This window comes from Crocodylus siamensis, chromosome 1 (assembly GCF_052110815.1).
Source record: "Crocodylus siamensis isolate JL-2025a chromosome 1, ASM5211081v1, whole genome shotgun sequence".
In the NCBI taxonomy this organism is placed as follows: domain Eukaryota; kingdom Metazoa; phylum Chordata; order Crocodylia; family Crocodylidae; genus Crocodylus; species Crocodylus siamensis.
In genome coordinates, this window is record NC_143395.1 from 181,605,184 (window position 1) to 181,623,447 (window position 18,264).

General features: G+C 39.8%; 1 protein-coding gene across 10 annotated transcripts in view; it reads left to right on the plus strand.

Annotated features, from left to right (window-relative positions):
* EHBP1 (EH domain binding protein 1) overlaps window positions 1-18,264 on the plus strand; it is a 334,112-nt gene that overhangs the window by 82,283 nt on the left and 233,565 nt on the right. For all 10 annotated transcript variants that reach the window (XM_090050445.1, XM_090050452.1, XM_090050433.1 and 7 more), the window contains exon 5: window positions 1,687-1,740. In XM_090050445.1, coding sequence (XP_089906571.1) covers window positions 1,687-1,740 — 54 coding nt within the window. The remainder of the gene's footprint in view (window positions 1-1,686; window positions 1,741-18,264) is intronic.

An 18,264-nucleotide genomic window follows, 5' to 3' on the forward strand; every position in this document is an offset into this window, starting at 1 on the left:
TCATGTAAGTCTATTAATATATTCAATTTCGATATGCAGCTTTCAACATCCAGAGACATACTTTATGTATATGCCTAGATAACTGTGCCCCTTCCCTCCCCCCTCCCCTTCCACTACAATAGACTTACCAGCTGGATGCAGCTGTATTGGAAATTGGATCGGTATCAGCCAATGTGCCTCCTTAAAAACTGGCTATCGGTATTGGCCTCCAAAATCTCTATTGGTGCACCCCTACTTTAATAAGTTAATACTGTGGCAGGAATTCAAGTAAGAGCAATAAAAAGAGCAGGTAAGGGACTAATTTATATATGTTGTCAGTTGTTCACTATAAGAACGTGACATTTATCTACACATACTTGAAAAAAATATACACCATAGATGCAAAGGAATAATTGACTGAATTCAAGGCCTGTAGTAAGGGGGATAGTATGATGAATTGAGGAATGGTAAATTTAATCTAAAATTAGCCTGGATGTCAGGTAAGATTTTGAAGCTAAGTGCTGTTAGTAAGAGAAATGGTATCCTATGGGAAGTGGTAGAATTTCCTTTCCTTTAGATATTTAAAACTGAATAGGATAAAGCACTTAAAATAAATGTTTTCCTGAAAGAATCCTGCATCTATGTTGGCAGTAGAGTTATCTGCGTGATTTAGTGTTCCCTAGACTTAATTTTAATAGACTAGATAGCTTAGTTAAGAGGAATATAACTCATTCCCTCATATGGATACCAAGCGTACATCATTCATCTTGCATCATGTGTCCTTACTGTGGATAAAAGTGGTTTTGTTCCCTGCGCAAAACTTGGTTGAAAATGAAGGCTGTCCTGAAGGAAGCTGGTTATTTGTGTAGCATGTGTTGACATGAGATTGTCCTTGAGAAGCTGCTTTGGGTTCCCTTTTCACCATCAGCACCTAGAACAGTAGCATAACTAAGGGTGGGTGAAAGGGGCATCAGTCCCAAGCACCAACTTAGGAGGGGCACCAAAATTGTCCCCCACCCTGCAGAAGCTGCGCTGTGGCAGCAAGAACAGCTCTGTGCCATTGTTCTTGAAGCAGCAGCTGATGCATTGCAGCTGCAGCCAGGGACTGTTTCAGGTAAGACTCCTGTCCCATATCCCTTGCCCCTCCCTTTGCCATCCCCCCCCTCCCTCCTTCCCCTGCACCCTGCTCTGCCCCACTGTCCTGCAGGGTTTGCCTAGGGCACAAGCCCTACTTGTTACACAACTGAGGTGGAGGTTATTTGCTGAACAAGCACTACGTGGTTTTTTCAGTCCAACACATGAATACTGACTTTTTCTCCCATTCTTTGCAGTTCATAGAAACGAGGGAGGTGTCTGGAAGGAGGGGACTTTAGGAATTAAAGTGAGAAATTGATGATCCGTAAAGAAAAGTTGTAGGAGCGTAGGATCTCTTTGGATGAACCTCATGCTTGTACCTGTCCACAGCCAGCAAGGATTCAGTTTAAATGTTGTGGAGGTATTGCATACATTTGTATGTTCCCTAGTAGACTACAGCCTGTTGAAATTTACACTCTGGTTAAACTTTGTGTGTGCGTATCATCTTTGGCATGTCAAGAACCCTATGTAAATATATGACAGTGACAGCTAAAATTCAGTACTTTATACCTGGATTTTTAGATTAAAGTACCTGGATTTTTAGATTAAATTAAAATGTAATTTCTTTTCCAGGATCCCCATGCGGAGGAATTTGAAGACAAAGAATGGACATTTGTCATAGAGAATGTAAGATGCAACAGAATGTCATGCTTTTTTCTTTTGTGTGTGTGACACTTAAGGACGCCGAAGGGTCAAAGATCTCTTTTACTAGGATGTGTCTGACTGTTAAAAAGTTTGGGTAAATTGAGTTGTTGAACCCTTATTGAAACAGTGCAAAGTGAACTTTTCTTTCATTAAAGTAACTGTTATGGATATGTGTATTCGAATCTAAGTGGGATACTGACATACTTAAATTGCTTCCTTATATTGTAAAATCAAGATCCTTCATGCTTTAGTTTTTACGAACAATGTAGGGAACAAATTAATTAAGAGCTGACATACTCGGCCTATAGTTCTTAAACTGCATTTTGCTTGTGTTGGTTTTGCAGGCTGTATCTTTTTCTAAGGTATATATGTTAAGATACTGTAAATCATGATGATAATACTGCCTTTCTCACACAACAGTTTACATCAGCAGATCTCAAAGTCTGCTTGTGATAGGACATGAGTATCATCAGTGTCATTTTACAGATAAAAAAAACCCTAAGATAGAAAGGTGTAGCGGCTGGCCTGCTGTCACCAAACAGACCAGTAGCAGTCATGCAGTGAACCCAAGTCTCCTGATTCCTTATCCAGTTCCCTGACCACCAGACCATTCTGTGCCCTCTGTTGTCAAGTTAAAGAAGAAAAAGGCAATTACTTCTTCAGGGTGACCTCTATGTGTTTCCATAAAAATGATGCTTTTGCAGCTTTCTAGGAAACCATGCCTTTGAATCCTACCCACTACCTTGTGGTAGTAAACTGTCAAGTTTGCACAAGTGAAATGTAGTCTTTGGTTCCTTCCCCCCCTCCTCCCCCAATCAGCTGCAGGTATAGCAGCCTCAGCTCTGCCAGGGTGTGCTGCCTTCTGCCAAAAAAGAGAGAAGCATTTTTACTTGAAGTTATCCATTCATTTTTAAACAAATTTAAAAGAATTATGAAACCAAAAGGAACATTTGTATATGCAGTCCACAAAGTACTTCAGTTTTAGTCTACTTCTAAACACTGCTAAGCAGTCCAAGAACCCCTGAAGTTTCTTATTTTAATATTTTTAATATTTTAATATTGCTTGTATTGATTTTACTTTTCATCTAGAGCAGGGCTGTTCAACTTCCAAGCAGCTGGGGGCTGCACCAGTGGGGGTGGGAGGCCTCCAGGACTGCACACTGCATGCCCCACTGCACCCTGTACCTTCTCCATCCCCATATTGGAGCAGTGGCTACACCGTGTCTGGGCATTCACTCTAGGGCCCTGCTGCACTGTGTGATGGATGCCCTGTCTCACCCTCAGCTGCCCAGCTGTAGGCTCCCCTCCTGTATTGCACCTCTAAGGTGCCTCCCCAGCACTATAGGCTGTGCCACGCTGCACTGGACCAGTAGGGGAACCAGCAGCCTGGTGGGAATCCAAGGGCTGCAGTTTAACTCCTCGCAGGCTGCCAGTTGGACAGACCTGAGTGTCACAGTCCACTTTAAAATGATGTTGAAAAACTTACAAGTTAAATTTGCCTTAAGTCACTTAAATCTATGCTTTTAAGCAATAAGGCTTTTCTTTTTTGCTTGAGTGAGTTCTTTTCTCTCATTGTGTCAAAAAGAATAATCCAGGTGTTCACAGTTAAGTGAACTTTTTGCTCATGTGCAACTGATCAGTTAAAATATTGCCAAAAATTTTATAAAGCAATGTATTAAATGTGATTGTGGTCTGAATAGTAATTGTAATAATCATTTTCTCACATAGTAGATCATTTGCTGCTCGATCATGTCTGGTGGCGTCAGTGACAAAAACTAGTTTTTGCTGCTTATTTTGTTTCTCGTGGTAGTGCAGAGCAAACAGAGTTAAGAAAGATTCAACTCCTGGCGTAGTAATATGCTCCTTTTGGTATATCTGTATTTATTAAGTCCTAATAATTTATACCTATGCAAATGCAGTGAAAGCAATGGAATTTGAAGAGATGTTGCTTAGCATGTAATTCAAAGGCATGAGATTTTTAGGGGTATAGGGAAGGGAATACTCAGTATTGCCAGCCTGAAACTTTCAAAAATTTATAAATCAGCACCCTCAAAACAATTAGCTTTTAAAAAAAATACATATTGCAGATTGTTAAAATTTGTCTTTTGTTCTTTAGTCCTATTGAAAATAGTGTTAGCTGCCAACCATCATTGCTAGGCTAATTACAATGTGCAGAGTTTGTGTACATTGGCAGCCATTTTGCTTGACTTCAGCCCCCATTGATACTAATGGTTGCTGGTGGATATTTTGCTTAAGGGAAAATTCACAAGAAGGAAGGAGTAGGAATATCACATGAAAGATGATGAAGTCCTTCATACTTTATGAGACTTATGATAAAATAGCAAGAGCCAATTCTGTCTAGTGTAGCCAGCAGAACTTTACCATGAGTGATGATGTGTTATGAAGTGGAAAAAAACTAAACTGTTTTCTCAGAATCCAAGTTGAATCAGTACAATAGGGCAATCAGAAAAAAAGATACTTTGTTTGTAAACTGAGCCTGTTTGATTGGGAAATTGTTGGAAGGCAAGCATGCTGTCCTACAATGCAGTTTATATAGTCCCTTATTGGAACAGGAATATTTACATTGTAATTGCTTGACTGCGGCTCAACTGTCCAAGTAAATCTAGTAAAAACATAGGTAAGTTCTATGTTGTGAATACTCTGAGGTGCATCAAGCTAGAAATCCTCTGTGGTGTTGCTTAAAGAATTAATGTTCCAGTTACTATAGTATCCTTAAAGAGTTAATGTTCCAGTTAATATTAGGATTACAAAGGGATCAGCAGCAAAATAGTTAATTTATACTGTGGTTTTGTAAATGTCAGGTTGCTATTTTAGTTTATAAGAATTAGTAAATAGAACATAATTTAGTTATTGTTTATTTGGAATTTCCTTTTCCTCACATACTTAGTTTGTTTTAAGTAAGGAAGTCTCCATCGTCAGTTGTTGTGAGTGCATCAGAGCTGAGCACAGTATTCCAGCTGAAACAATGGCAGTACATCCCATCTTTGGGTATATATGGGTTTCCAGTGGTCTTGGTAGAAGTTCTTTTCCAGAAACCTGTAGCACACATTTTAGGTTCTATTGAGTAACGTCTACTTCTTCTCCCTTTTACATATAGAAGGAACTATAGGCAATTTATTCTAACACAGTATTTGGGGACAGTTTGAAAACTGTACAATTGAGTGCATGCATGGCGGTCCTATAATCTTTTGATTTGGTAGTTCCAAGTTAATTTTATATTCCACCTTTACCCTGGCAGAGAGATTGGAAGGGGGAAGCAATTCAGATTTCAATATCCTTATCTCCTCAATAGCTTGCTTCCTGTTCATCACTGGGGTGGCCTTGAAATTATGTATAGATGGACGATACTGTTTTTTCCTAAACCCTGTTTATAGGCAGTAATCCCTCTAACTCAGTTTCTGAAAGAAGTGCCAAATTTAGGGCATTGTTTTTGACTAAAGTATATTTGCCAATATATATTAAAGTGGGCAAAACAGAAGAGGAGATCCTATGCTGTTTAGTCATCACACACCTCCTTCTTTCTGGAGATAGTTTTTTTCTTTGTAGATTTTTTTAGATACAAAGATATAAGAAATTAATTTCTTACATCCATGTGCTCTGAACTCAGTGGCCTTTCCTGGCTTTGCACTCTGCTTTTTATTCTACTCCAAATGCAGCAATTTTATTATTTACTAAGCAGAAAAATCCTTTAACTTGATTTTTAAAAAGTAAATTCCAGATCTAATGCAACTCTCCACAAAGTGCTTTCTAGTCTGAACAGTGTTGAACTAATGGATGGGGCAAGTAGAAGTGAAATAATGTCCAAAGAATAAAACTGATTTTGGTGAAAGGAGGGTGTTAGAGTTTGGAAATGATACACTGTAATATTTTCTTAGCAAACTACAACAGACAAATTATCCTGAAGAGAGAAGAGAGCTCATCCTGCATTTAACAGCAGTTCAATCTCCATGAAAAGTGGAGCTGGGATTTTAGGTATTTGGAATTACTAGGTATTTAAAGATAAACTTTAGTGATGTCATAGAAAATGGAATAGAAATAATAAGAAAATTAAGAATATGAAGGAAGTAATTAGCACTAATTTTGAAAATATTGCAGAATGTAAATCCTTGCATAGTTTTTTCTTTTAATGTATTTCTGGAAGATGGTGTTAAGTTAAAAAGCTTATGTAATCTTTTTAAGAGTTTGCAAAATTCCCATTCAAATTATGAGAGTAGTGTTCTGTATGAAGAGTAAGTGTGCCTTAAATAGTGATGCAGTACCTTCTCACTGTGAAAGTGTACATCTTCTTAATTTTTCTTTCTTTCTTTCTTTTGACTTTTACTTTGACTTTTAAGAGATGTTTATTCCGGGGAGGGTGACAAATGCGGGGCAGTAGAAATCATGTTCAGGTTGGTCCGAGGATCTGGGCCTCGAGGACAAGGCCTGGGCTCATGGCCTGCAAGGCCTGCCCGCACACTCTAGACAAAAAAACAAAACAAAACAGAAGGGATGAAAGAAGTATATACATATATACAGTTCTACAGTGGGGATGCCCAAGTGGGCCTCAGTACATCAAGGGTCAGCCCGCATGGACAAAGCCCAAGGTCGCGGCTTGCTGGACCCACCCCCGTACCCTGATCAGGTGGTGGCATCACAGCGCAAGGAGCAGGCATCTCCCCTCAACTTGGCACAGTGCCCCCTCAACGACCCAGCGTTCCTCAGAGGTGGGCACCGTCCACTGGAAGACTGCATTCTCAAACTCAAGTAAGAGGCGGGCCCACACCAGCAGGCAGAACTGCTGCAGGGCTTCATCCATCCCGGTCCCAGCGAACCAGTTTCAGCTGTTCTTCAGGGTGGCCATCTTGGCCTGGCCCACCAGGAAGTTGGCCAGGTTGACTGTACCCTGCTCAGCCGTCCGCTCAGCCATCCAGTACGGGAAAGAGCAAATGTATGTGTCCTCTGAAAAGTCCCAGCCCAGTGCCCAAAGCAGCGCCCCGAGGGCAGCAAAGAGTGGCCGCAGCTGGGGGCAGTCTGGGAAGGCATGAAAAACGTTCTCTTCCACTGCCCACTGGCAGAAAGGGCAGGCCACCAAAGTCTTTCTTTCTTTGTTGTCATACCAGAGTTGGTGGTAATGAGATGTCTGATAGAGAGTCCCTTCAATTAAGTAAACACGGCATGGACAGCAGTAATGTTGCATGGCTTCCACAATGCTGTTCTTCAATTCTATCCTGATCTCCAGGAACTACTTCTGGAGTGGGGGATTAATTCAGTTTCTGTGCCACTTAAAACCCTTGTCCTCTATTAAAACTTCTTTACTTAGTGTCAGTCCTGCATATTTTTCCTTATATGCTAACTTGTCCCTTACTGCTGGTCTGACTTGTGTTCATTTCACACAAGTTGTTACATAGTCATCAGCTTAATAATGTTAAGCCTTTCCAGAATCATACTGGATTAGAGCTCTAGAAATTAAAATAAGGCTCTCACCAATCTCTTGGATGATTTGGTTTTCCTGTCTGTATTATTAATGAGTTTTCTGTAAAAAAACAAACAAACCAAAGCAAACAAAAAAACAAAACAAAACCCCAAACTGATTGCAAGATGCAATATAACTCTAAATCTAGGAGACATTTTTTAGATGAAGTCACTGTTCAAAGTTATAGGTGATGCCAGACAAATGATCTGTCAGTATGTTAGAGAAGTTTGACAAATCCTTTTTCCAGAGTAATAGCACCACACAGTGGTGAACAAAGAAATGTACATTTGGTTGGGGTTTTTTTTTAGGAAATGTATGGTTCTGTTGCTGTGAACCCAGGCTTGCTTACACTTCAGAATAATCTATTATGCAAAACACCCAATTGTTGGATTTTTTCTTTTTAATTTCTGAGTTCCCCGAAAGGAAGAATTTGTTTCCTTCAGCCTTTGCAGTATAACCAATGGAAATAATTATAGCTTTACGATTAGTTTTAAAGGAAAATGAGTCTCAGTTGAATCCAGAAAAAAGGTCACATGTGTGATAATACTGGGACATCTGATAGCCTTTGAAAGTTGAGCCTTTTTGTAGAAGTTGCTTATTTAAACTAAGATTTTTCAGGGCCTTCCTTGCTTGATAGCAACACCGTGAAAGAGTGACTACACAGCCCAAAATGTTTTGGAGTTGCAGAGTCAGTTTCATTACCTACATCCTAGGGGTCTTGAGCTCTAATTCTTGGGCCAGAATGTTATTCAAGCCTGGTAAAGTACAGTATCAAAGAATCATTTCTGTAGTACCTCAGTATGGCAGATCAAGGGTCTGCTACTACAGTTCCTCGATGCTTAATATGTTATATCTAGGGACCTACTTAAATTGCAGTGAGACAGAGGGTTTTTTGTGGCCTACTCACAGCACACAGCCAATTTGTGGGCATTTCATGGCAGTCCCGCCCCTCAGCACTGATTGGAGGAGAGGCCCTGCCCCTTGGCCCTGATTAGAGGAGAACCCTCTCGGGGGCGGACGCACAAGGAGGTAGCTGCCCTCTTGATTGCTGGCTACCCTTTGTGCCACCCCACCCCTTGGTGCTGACTGGTGAAGAGGCCCCACTGGGGGGGAAAAGGGATGAAGGGGTAGCTGCCATCTTGTCTGCTGCCCTTTGTGCTGCCCAACCAGCCAGTGCTTTTCCCCCGCTGCAGCAAGGACCATGGGCTGCCACTGTGGAGCCAGCATTTTTTAAAAATTTTTGTTGTTGTTGATTTCACAGAATAATTAGGTTATTAACTATATCTCACGTACCTGGCTTACATTTGTAGCATCTCTTCTTGGTTGATCATAACCAAACTCAAAACAGTATTATTCTTGATTCACAATAAGTTGTAGCTAGCACTGAGGCAGGGGAAATGGATATATGCAAGATGGTCCACAGATTCTAACTATTCATTTGTAAAGAAACGCATTATAAGCTTTTTAAAAAATCACATGCTTACAGATATTATTAACTTACCTAGTCCATCTGCCTGGTCAATGTAGAATTTTTCCAAACTACACATTTTAATACCTTGTTCAGTCTAGTCTTAAAATATTCCGGTGAAGGGGAGTTTTTCCATTTCTCATCAGTAACCCTTTCACAGACTAATCTGTAGCAGCCAGGTTGCTAATATTGCAAGTTGTATGTTCATTTTCCAATTCTATTACCACTCCTTTCTGTCCTTCACATGTTTCTGTTGTCCCTGATTCCACTTTGTTTTAGCTGAACTATGGGTATCTAGTTATCTTAATTTTCCCCCAGTTTGACAACTTCTTCCGCTTCTACATTTTGTTGCTTTTCCCCAGCCACATTGGAAAATCTTTAATTATTCTGCTTCAGGTTGGAGAGCAGGAATTCCGTGGCCATGTAGTGTGCTGTTGTCTTAACTTTTTTGGAAGATAATGGATTGTCAGGCCATTAAATCAGTGCACCACATCTACTCAGTTTGGAGAGGAATAGCTGGACAGTTTTCATTTCCATACTAAAATAAGATACATTTTCTCCAGCATGATCACATCCTTGTCTTCTCTACTTTTCTGTAGTGAGTTTGAACAAGTGATGTCTTTCACTTTGTTGATCCCCTTCCACTTTGTGGGTTCCAATGGGAAGCTCCCTGAGGCAGTTTAGCTTACCTAAGATACAGCATCTCGCAAATCACTGTCTGGGGCGAGGATCATTAAGGGAATTTCCAGTTTGCAGTAAGCCATATAAGCAAGAGAGAGCTCCTCCCAAGCCATAAATAATATCTCCAGGTTTAACTTGTATGCAGAATTTCAGTGGTCCTCTCCATCTGAGAGTAGTGTGCATAATGTTCCAAGAATGTTTTGATCTAAAGGGAACTTTCAGCAGTTAAAAAATATAAGTAATGTTCTAGCCATTGCGTATGCACAATTGAGTTTCTCTATATTGGCCTTTGTTTAAAGCTCCCTAGGAGAGTACAGCTGTTGAAATTTGGTCAGAGACAGCCCAGTTAAATAGGAAAAGTAGAAAAGGTTTTTAAGCACAGGCTCCATGGCTTGCTATCTAAATTTTCTGGTTCATAGAGAGGGAAAAGTGGGGAGGCAGCCATGCATATGGTAAAAGAAACCCCTAAAGACAGATTAGTCCTAATATTTTGAAACTTATCACTGGCTCCACCTGCAAGTAAAGAGGTGGAGAGCCACCTAACTGAAACAAATATAATCAGGCCATGTAAAAGCTAATTTTGCCTTCTGTGATGCTGGAAGGATTTCTCATCATGTAAACATGAGGAAGGCAGGCAGAACCTCTTAAGAGGGGAGATCTTTGCACAAGTCCTGTGGCAGTTTTGTGACAGATATATGTTTACTAGGATCTCTGGTGAAACCGTCAAGCTTATTTTGCTTCTGCCAGAACAGATCTCCAAAAGTGAAAGGCCATGTGTATGAAAACTCCACTATTCTAAGCATGGAAATCCTTCTGGTGGTTCCAGATCTTGATGGAGCTTTTCCAGCAGGTAAAAACATAATCCCAAATCCACACCTCATGGATGTTTTCCAAAGTTAACATAAGACTCTTTTATTTCTCCTTCATTTAACTGTTCATTTCCAGCTAAGTTCCTATGCTGTGCCTAACACCATAGTATCTGAGCACCTTCCAGCAGTACATTAGTTAGAGTCACGGGAGCCTGAATCAAGATAGTTGTGACTATACTGCGTCCCCAGTCCTAACCTTTTTCTTTCTGTAGCTGCCTTACTAAAGCATCATCGCTGCTATATGCAGGCAGAACTGTATCTCAAGGTTCTTACTGTACCTTTGTTTCTTTCTTCATGGGTTTTTTTTGGAGGGGGGTTGTTTTTTAATGCAGGGTTGATTCTAGAGAGCATGTAAAAATCATCATTAACATGTAGCTAAAATATTCAGCTCCTCATCAAGGACCTGTTTTGGGAAGTCTCTCTTTATGGCTGTGCCCACACAGAATTCCTCTGACTTTAGCAGAGTGCTACCAGAGCATAGCACAGTACCTACAAACAGTCTGTTTGCATGTAATTCTTAGGGTGGTCTAATAGTATGTTATCATTCCTTATCTGATTTGCACCTATAATTTCTGATCTGTGTTTAATGTTGCTTTAGAAGACGTGGGCTTGCTGTGTTAGGCCACTGGGTTCTACTAATGTCTCTGTTGAATGCTAGGAGACAACCTCACCATGAAGAAAATACTTCTTGAAAATGTAATAAAAAATATCAGAGATACCCAACTTTCAATAAGAAAGTGGTTTATAAGAGGGCTGTAGAAGTACACTTTGAGATACAGGCAGTCCTCGACTTACAATGTTTTGCACTTACAATGTTTATAAATTGACACCCTCTTTCAACTTTATGACATCAGTTTCAACTTTACAACGTTTGATCTGATGCAGCACCACCCCAGTGAACAAGTTCGCTGCATTGCTCATCTCCCTGGAGAACATCTGTCCAAACTTCCTTGGACACTTTCTTTAAGAAAGCAGACAAGGCTCCAGAAGAGACTCCTGCCAAGAACCCTTCAAAAAGTCCAACCTAGAGCCCTTCAAAAAGTCTAGCAGTCAGCCCAAAGAAGTCCTTCCAAATCAATATGATTGCTATTTACAATATAAGTACATTAATGTAGCTATATTACTAGTCTATAATTGATCAAGTACAACATTCTGGGGTATTTTTGGTAAAAATAGGGTATCGGGCCTTGGTTCAGAAACCAATTCCTCATTTATAACATTGTTTCCTATGAGAAAATTTGTTCTGAGTTACAACATTTCAACTTAAGATGCAGTTTTCAGAAACCAATTTTGTCATAAGTCTGAGGACTGCCTGCATAAATGTGTTGCTGCATGTGTTCCTGTACCTTAAAAACAAAGTTATTTTGAAAGATTTCTCCAGAACACTGTCCTGCTTTTCTCAGCTGAAGAAGATTTCTTTCTCTAAAAGCTTGCCCTACCCCATGGCATATAAATATAAAGGTTGACTAGTTTAAAGCTGAAAAGTAAGGTAACGCTCTCTTCCTGTGTTGTCTGTTGCTCTTGTGTAAATTCTATGAACCCTAACTAGAGTTACTGGTTCATTCCAAGAGAGACTTATACCCTTTCAGATATTGTTCCAGAGCACGGCTATTGAATTTTGGCAAGCCATATGCTGTTGGATTGCCCCCCTCAGGATCTGTCTTTGCTGTGCAGGCAGCACTAGCTGCTTGCAGCCTCTCTCTCCCCACTACCCTGGACAGGGCCAGCAGCATGCAGCTCCTCCACCCCCCATTCCCAAAGCCATGTTGGTGGCATACAGCACCTTGCCGCTGTAGGCTCTTCCCCACTGTGGGGCAGTGAGAAAGGTGGTTGCAGGAGCCTGTGAGCTGCATACAGCCAGCCTGCAGGCCACCTGTAAGGCCGCTGGTTGGACAGCCCTGTCCTACAGAAACTTCTCATAGAGAGCAGATTGGTAGTGTCTTTTCATAATGACGTTTCATTAGTGACATTTTTAATACTGTCAGAAAAATGTGCTCTTATTACAACAGAATGTGAAACATACAGTAGTTCTGAACTAGTTAAGGAGGGGGACAAACTTTGTGAAAGGAACATTAGTACTATTGAAGGAGGTTTCAGGGGTTAGGGTTAAACTTTGCTGGCATGAAGAACATGTTATATAACTTCAGTTTGAAATTTAAAAACTGCATTTTTATGATTACTTGTTGTTTTTGAATGTCTTAGTGTGTTAAGGTATTGACAAGAGTATAAAAAGCCTGTATTCCTGTCGTCTGTCCATGTCTTCCCCCTGCCCGAAAAAAAAGGGGTTATGTGTTACTGTTAGTCATGGTAAAACATAAAGATAATTAATGTAGGGGGAAAAGGTAGGGTGAATGGGGCATGGAAGTAAATTTGATTCTGCTTTAAGAGGTAGTTGCAAAGGAGCCCATAGCAAGAATACATAATCTTTCTCTCTATGCAGGGTGTTTTCAAAGTAAGATCTAGTGTGAAATACTGGCTTTTCTGAAGTCAATATGTGTTTAGTTAGTTATTTCACAAGAGCCAGAGTTTTGCTTTGGTGCATAATATCTTTCTGATACCTGGCTGTCACTAAGTTGGCTTCACAGGACTGGAGTTATTACTCATGATTTACGGCAAAATAAAACCTGGGGCTGCATATCATCTGATTGCCTGGCTATCTCTGGTAATAGGAGACAAATGCCAATATACCACAATAACTTCCAACTCATAGCACTTGTCAGCTTGGCTTGGAGAAGCTGGGAAAAAAGAATGGCATATCACGTAAGGTGATCACCTACTCACCAATCCGTCACTATCCTAGTGCTTACTATGGAATCTTGACTATCTCATCCTGTGCATCTTTGTAGCATGTGCAAGCTTAAGTTTAAATTGGCTATTTAATTTATTAAAAAAAATATCTAGAAGCGGTTATCATTCATTTTGTATTTTCTGCATGAAATATTTTTTGGCTTAAAATAAGAAACAACCAAGTTAGCCTTTTTCAGAATTAAATGTCTGCATTTAATACATTTAGAATAGGAAGCTCATAGTTCAGACATGCTTTCCTGGTCCTTTAATTCCCCTGTCATTTTTTGCTGTATGTGATTATGTGAACTGTGACTGGCTGTCTGTGTAAATTAGGCTGGGTATTCTGGTCTAGATATAGCTAGGAATTAAATGCTGCTTTGTCAGCCATCTCACTCTTGTTCTGCTTTAAATTTAATAGAAAATCAGAAAAGTTTTTCTTTTAGTTTTTGCTTACATTAAATATTTAACACTTTGTTCTGATTCAGAAATCTTTGAGATTGGGTTTCTGGAGCAAAAATTGTAGCAATCCTTGGCATGATGGACTGGTTTGTTTATGTAGGAAATCTTCCTCTGAGTTCTGCTGCTGTTTGGCCTGATCCTGTTTCTTACATAATCTTTCAACATTTCTTTTACACACTGGGGTGACACTGTAGCTCTAATGGAATAAGTGGCAAAATTACTGTTGACTTCAGCATGACTAGAATTTCAGCCAGTATGTTTAGTGGGAATGTTACCTGAGCAAGGAATGCAGGAGTGGGTACAATGTTAATTAAGGTTTTTCCTTCTCAATCTTAGAACACATGGAAGTGAGAGAGATTTGCCCACACTTTGGCTAGCTGAGGTCAATGCTGTGTAAGCTTTTCTAAACATTCAGGCAGTTCATTTAAATTCTGACCTGCAGCAACCTTTATATTCCTGAGCAAAGCTTGCCAGTCGTGACAAATTGCACTAAATTATGCAGTACTGTAATTTAATCTGCAGTGAACATTTCAATTGTGACCAAAACAAAAAAATGCATCCCAGTCTCCTGATATACACATCATCCTCAGCCCTATTAAAATACCTATATAATTGTTTGCTAAACGTAAAAAAAACCCTGTATTATCCAATTAGTACTTAAACCAGAAAGAACTTTTTAAAACCTGTTTTACTTTTAACCATTTATGTTGTTGACATTTTATACTTTATCAATCCTGTACAATTAAAGTACATTCATTGGGAAAAATTTACACCCATTTTCAACCCATCTTTTTTCTATTGCTCTTTTCTAAAATGTCCATAATTTTTTTTCTATTAATGTGAGTCTTGTTACAGTATATGAACATTGGGTCTTAACCTATCCTTTGAATGGCTTTTTTTTCTGATACAATATTAATGCCTTGGCCCAGTAACATTTACATTTATGATCATCTCCTAAATTGTATCGAGTGTTTGATTCAGGGAGGAGGGATGCATTGTTGTATAAAAATGGCAAATAGGGGGACTCTGTTAACATGAAGAAAGTAAGTGAAAGCATCTTATTTTGTTATATATGCTACAATTACACTAAAGAATCTCAGATGAAAGATGGAGAAGGGAGAATGCTGGGAGTTGAATAGAATAGCCCGGTTATTACACTTTTGTTTTTATAAGCTCAATAAATGCTGTACACCGTAATATTTACCATGGAATGAGTTTGATGACATATAATTTATATGGATATTATTGATTCACAGTAGTAAAGTGTAGTCTGTTTTCTAAATTGCCAGAACCATTTTATTTGGATTTTTTTGTCTCACTTCCTGCTAGTTACCTTCCAACATCTTTCCCATAGATGAGTGTGCTGTGCGAGACAGCTGATCAGAGTTGATATCAGTGGTATTCTTTGCCAGCTGGAGGGAGGTAGCTAATAAACAAGGCAGTTCACTCTGGAAACAAACCTCTAATACGACATTAGGTATGTTTAAAACCAGCAGAGTGTTTCAGCAGTTCTTAGCACATGTTTATTCATAGAAAATCAGCAGTAAAATATACTCACCAGCGCACACAAGAGACAGAGTCTGCATGACGTCTTTTCCTTTTCAGACATCAAATATCAGAACAGAGTCGTGGTAATTGTTTTACAGTGGGGTTCTAATCACACTCAAGATAGAAGCTGAGCTGACCAACTTGTCTTTTAATAGAAAAGTGTTTGTTTTAAGATTGTTCGACTTGCTACCCCTTTCTCTTTTTAGATGTACATACTTGCTCTTAATGCTGTTCAAAATGTGTTTACTTAAAATGATGCTCACTGAGATGGCAGTGTGATGTACAAATCTCATTTTTGACCATAGGTAGCAGTGGCCATACAGTTTGATAACACCATACAACTTTATAATGAAAAAGGTGTCATGCAAGATACTCAGTGTGAAAGGGGGATGAAGGGACTGCCAGAAACATTTAGTGAAAAAGATTTTTTGACATCAGTTTGACATCAGTTGCCTCCTAAGGTATGGAATTTGGGAGTCATTTGGATCTGAGATAATACTTTGCAATTGTATCTGCTCAGAGTGCAGCAATATATATCTAAGAACAAACTCAGAATATTCATCATTGTGTAAATTGTAGTTCTGCATTAAGTAATTGGATGTGGGTGTATTTTCTGGCAATCAGAGCTTCATGCAGTGTGTATTATTCAAAAATCAGATGACCACCAGTAGAGTTCTTGGCCAGTTGCTGAATGAATGGGGTTTACCCATGCTTTTAGAAATATCATGTGGTAAGGTAGCAGAGCTGAATATTGTTTTCAACCTCTTAGATTGGTTGCTGTCTCAACAATATAAAAGTTGTATCAGTTGTGAAGGAATTGAAGCAGTAGGTCTCCATAAGATATTTAGTACCATTAATTTTGGCTCTATTCCATTTAGTGTTGTATTTTTTTCCAAGCATACCCTTCATCCTAAAGGAACTTTGCTGTGCTCAGTGATTTTTTATAATACGTAGCTTCCCATTTTTTATTGTTTCTTATTTATTATTTTGTAAATATTTTTCTCCCCAGACTAAATTTGTTTCTCCTGTTTTGACTGGTGGTAAAATACATAAAGGTTTTCTAATTCAGCTGTTGGAGGAAGAAAGAAACGGGTAGGGCTTTTTGGAACTTGGAAGAAATGATTGGATAAATAAAAAGGGAATTAAGTTTGTTACTTGGGTTATATCTTAAATACTGCATTTATAATCTTCAGTAGCAGAGTGGGACACTGAGAATTCATATATCTGTCTACAATATTGTAAGCATAGCTGGAGGTTAAAACAACGGGCAGTGCTGAGCACCATTGGTGACCTGTGTTTTCAGGATTTTTTAAAAGCAGTATGTAATGAAGCATACAGCATGGTTAACTCAAAGCCCAGTGATGACAGTATTACCTCTTCTCTTGTGCCAACAGGTATTAAAATGTGTATGTCAAGTCTTATTTTCGGTAAGATAGAAGGTAGAACAAATGTTTGTTCTTCTGAGTAACAGAAGGTTGACAAAATGTTAATTATTTACTCAGTCTATCAAGTACTTCAGGCCCCATGCTTCTTTAAATTAATTAGTAACAGGTTTTATAAAGTCCAATGGTACCTATGCTAAAAGCAAAAGAAATGCATGTTCTCATCTCTTCATTTCTCCTGAAGGCCAACTCTCTTCAGGAGTTGGTCCAGTATGAATAGAAAAGTTTCTCTAATTTTGGAGAAAGTCACTTCAAGATTCTTTTGGAGCCAGTTCCTTTCTTGATGTGAATGGAAACAGTGGATTTGTTCTGACTTCTGCTTGCGTAGTATTTTGTATAAGACATAAAATAAAGGTATATGGTATAGAGCTTGATCTTGGCTAAAATTAAACAAATCTGCAAATTTACCACCTAGACCAGGTAAAGTATAAAAATGAAACAGGGGAAAAAGAATTTTAATAAATCTGAAGGTATGTGAGCAATATACATAAGACAGTCTCAATTTATTTGAGGGAAAATAAAAAAGAAGCAGTTTTAAAACTGAAAGATTAATTGGAATAAAGGAATTTTCAGCATTTTTCTGCACAAGAAAATGACTTTAGAAAAGATGTGTAAAAAGAATACAAGAAACTAGCTGTTATCAAAGTCTGTTTCTGCTAAGGTTTATATTTCCTATGAGTTTAAGTCCTTTTTTTTAGCCTTATTCCTTTTGTGTGCTAGAGAACACAGAGATCCTCTCTTTTGCAAGGTGCAGAAGAGTGATCAGTGCTGTTTCATGAAGGTGCAGTAAAAATAAAATGTGTAAGGCTAGGAGAGAGAGACAAAATGAGATTATATTGTCAGTTAGGTTTTCAGGGAACAGGAAAAGAGGTAATAGAAGGAGAGTGAGCTAATGCTAGACAAAGTAGAATGGAAGCAACAGAAATATTTAGAAGAAAGCAGTTCCATTAATAAGTGTAAGAGACCAAATTAATGATATAGCTTTTATTAGAAATGAGTGGAGATTTGAGTAATCAGGGCCAGATTAACCCTTTAGTGGGCCCTAGGCAAACAAACTCTTGTGCCCTGGGGTGGTCAAGACCCCCCTCCCCATCCCAGCACTGCCATCCATGGGGAGCAGGGATTGGAGCAGTGTTACCAAGTCTTGCGAAAAAAAGCAGCACTGCCTTTGAAAACAAGCCCAACACATTTCAAAGAGAGGGGAGTGGGGGTGGGAGGTGTGTGTGGAGGGGAGTTGTGAGAGGGTGTGGCTGTCTGTGGGGGGGGCAGTAGGGTATGTTGGGGTATATATATGGGAGTGGGGTTGTGTGGGTGTGTGGGATATGAGGGAGGGTGGGGGTGTGTGCAGACCTCTCCACTCCCCCCATGGCACACAGGCCCCGCCACCCGCGGCAGCTGCCCTTGGGGCCTGCATAGGCACCAGCATCCTACAATGCACTGCTATGGCCAGTGCTGCACAGCAATGGTGAAGAGCACAGCCCTGCTGGCCACTTTTCGCACCAGGCTCCATGCAGCCCACATGCAGCTCCATGCTACTGGGGGGAAGTGTTGTGGACTGGAGCTGACTGCCTGTCCTGCCCCCTGCTTCCCACAACCTTCACAGCACAGAGCGGGGAAGGTAGCCAGCTCTGGGCTTTCCCCAGTAGTGTAGAGCTGCACGTGCGCTGCATGGAGCCTGTCATGAGAGGTGGCCGGTAGGGCTGTGGTCCTCGTTCCTACCATGGGGCGCTGGCTGGAGCCCCACACACCTGGGCCTGCATGGGCCACAAGTGCCTTGAG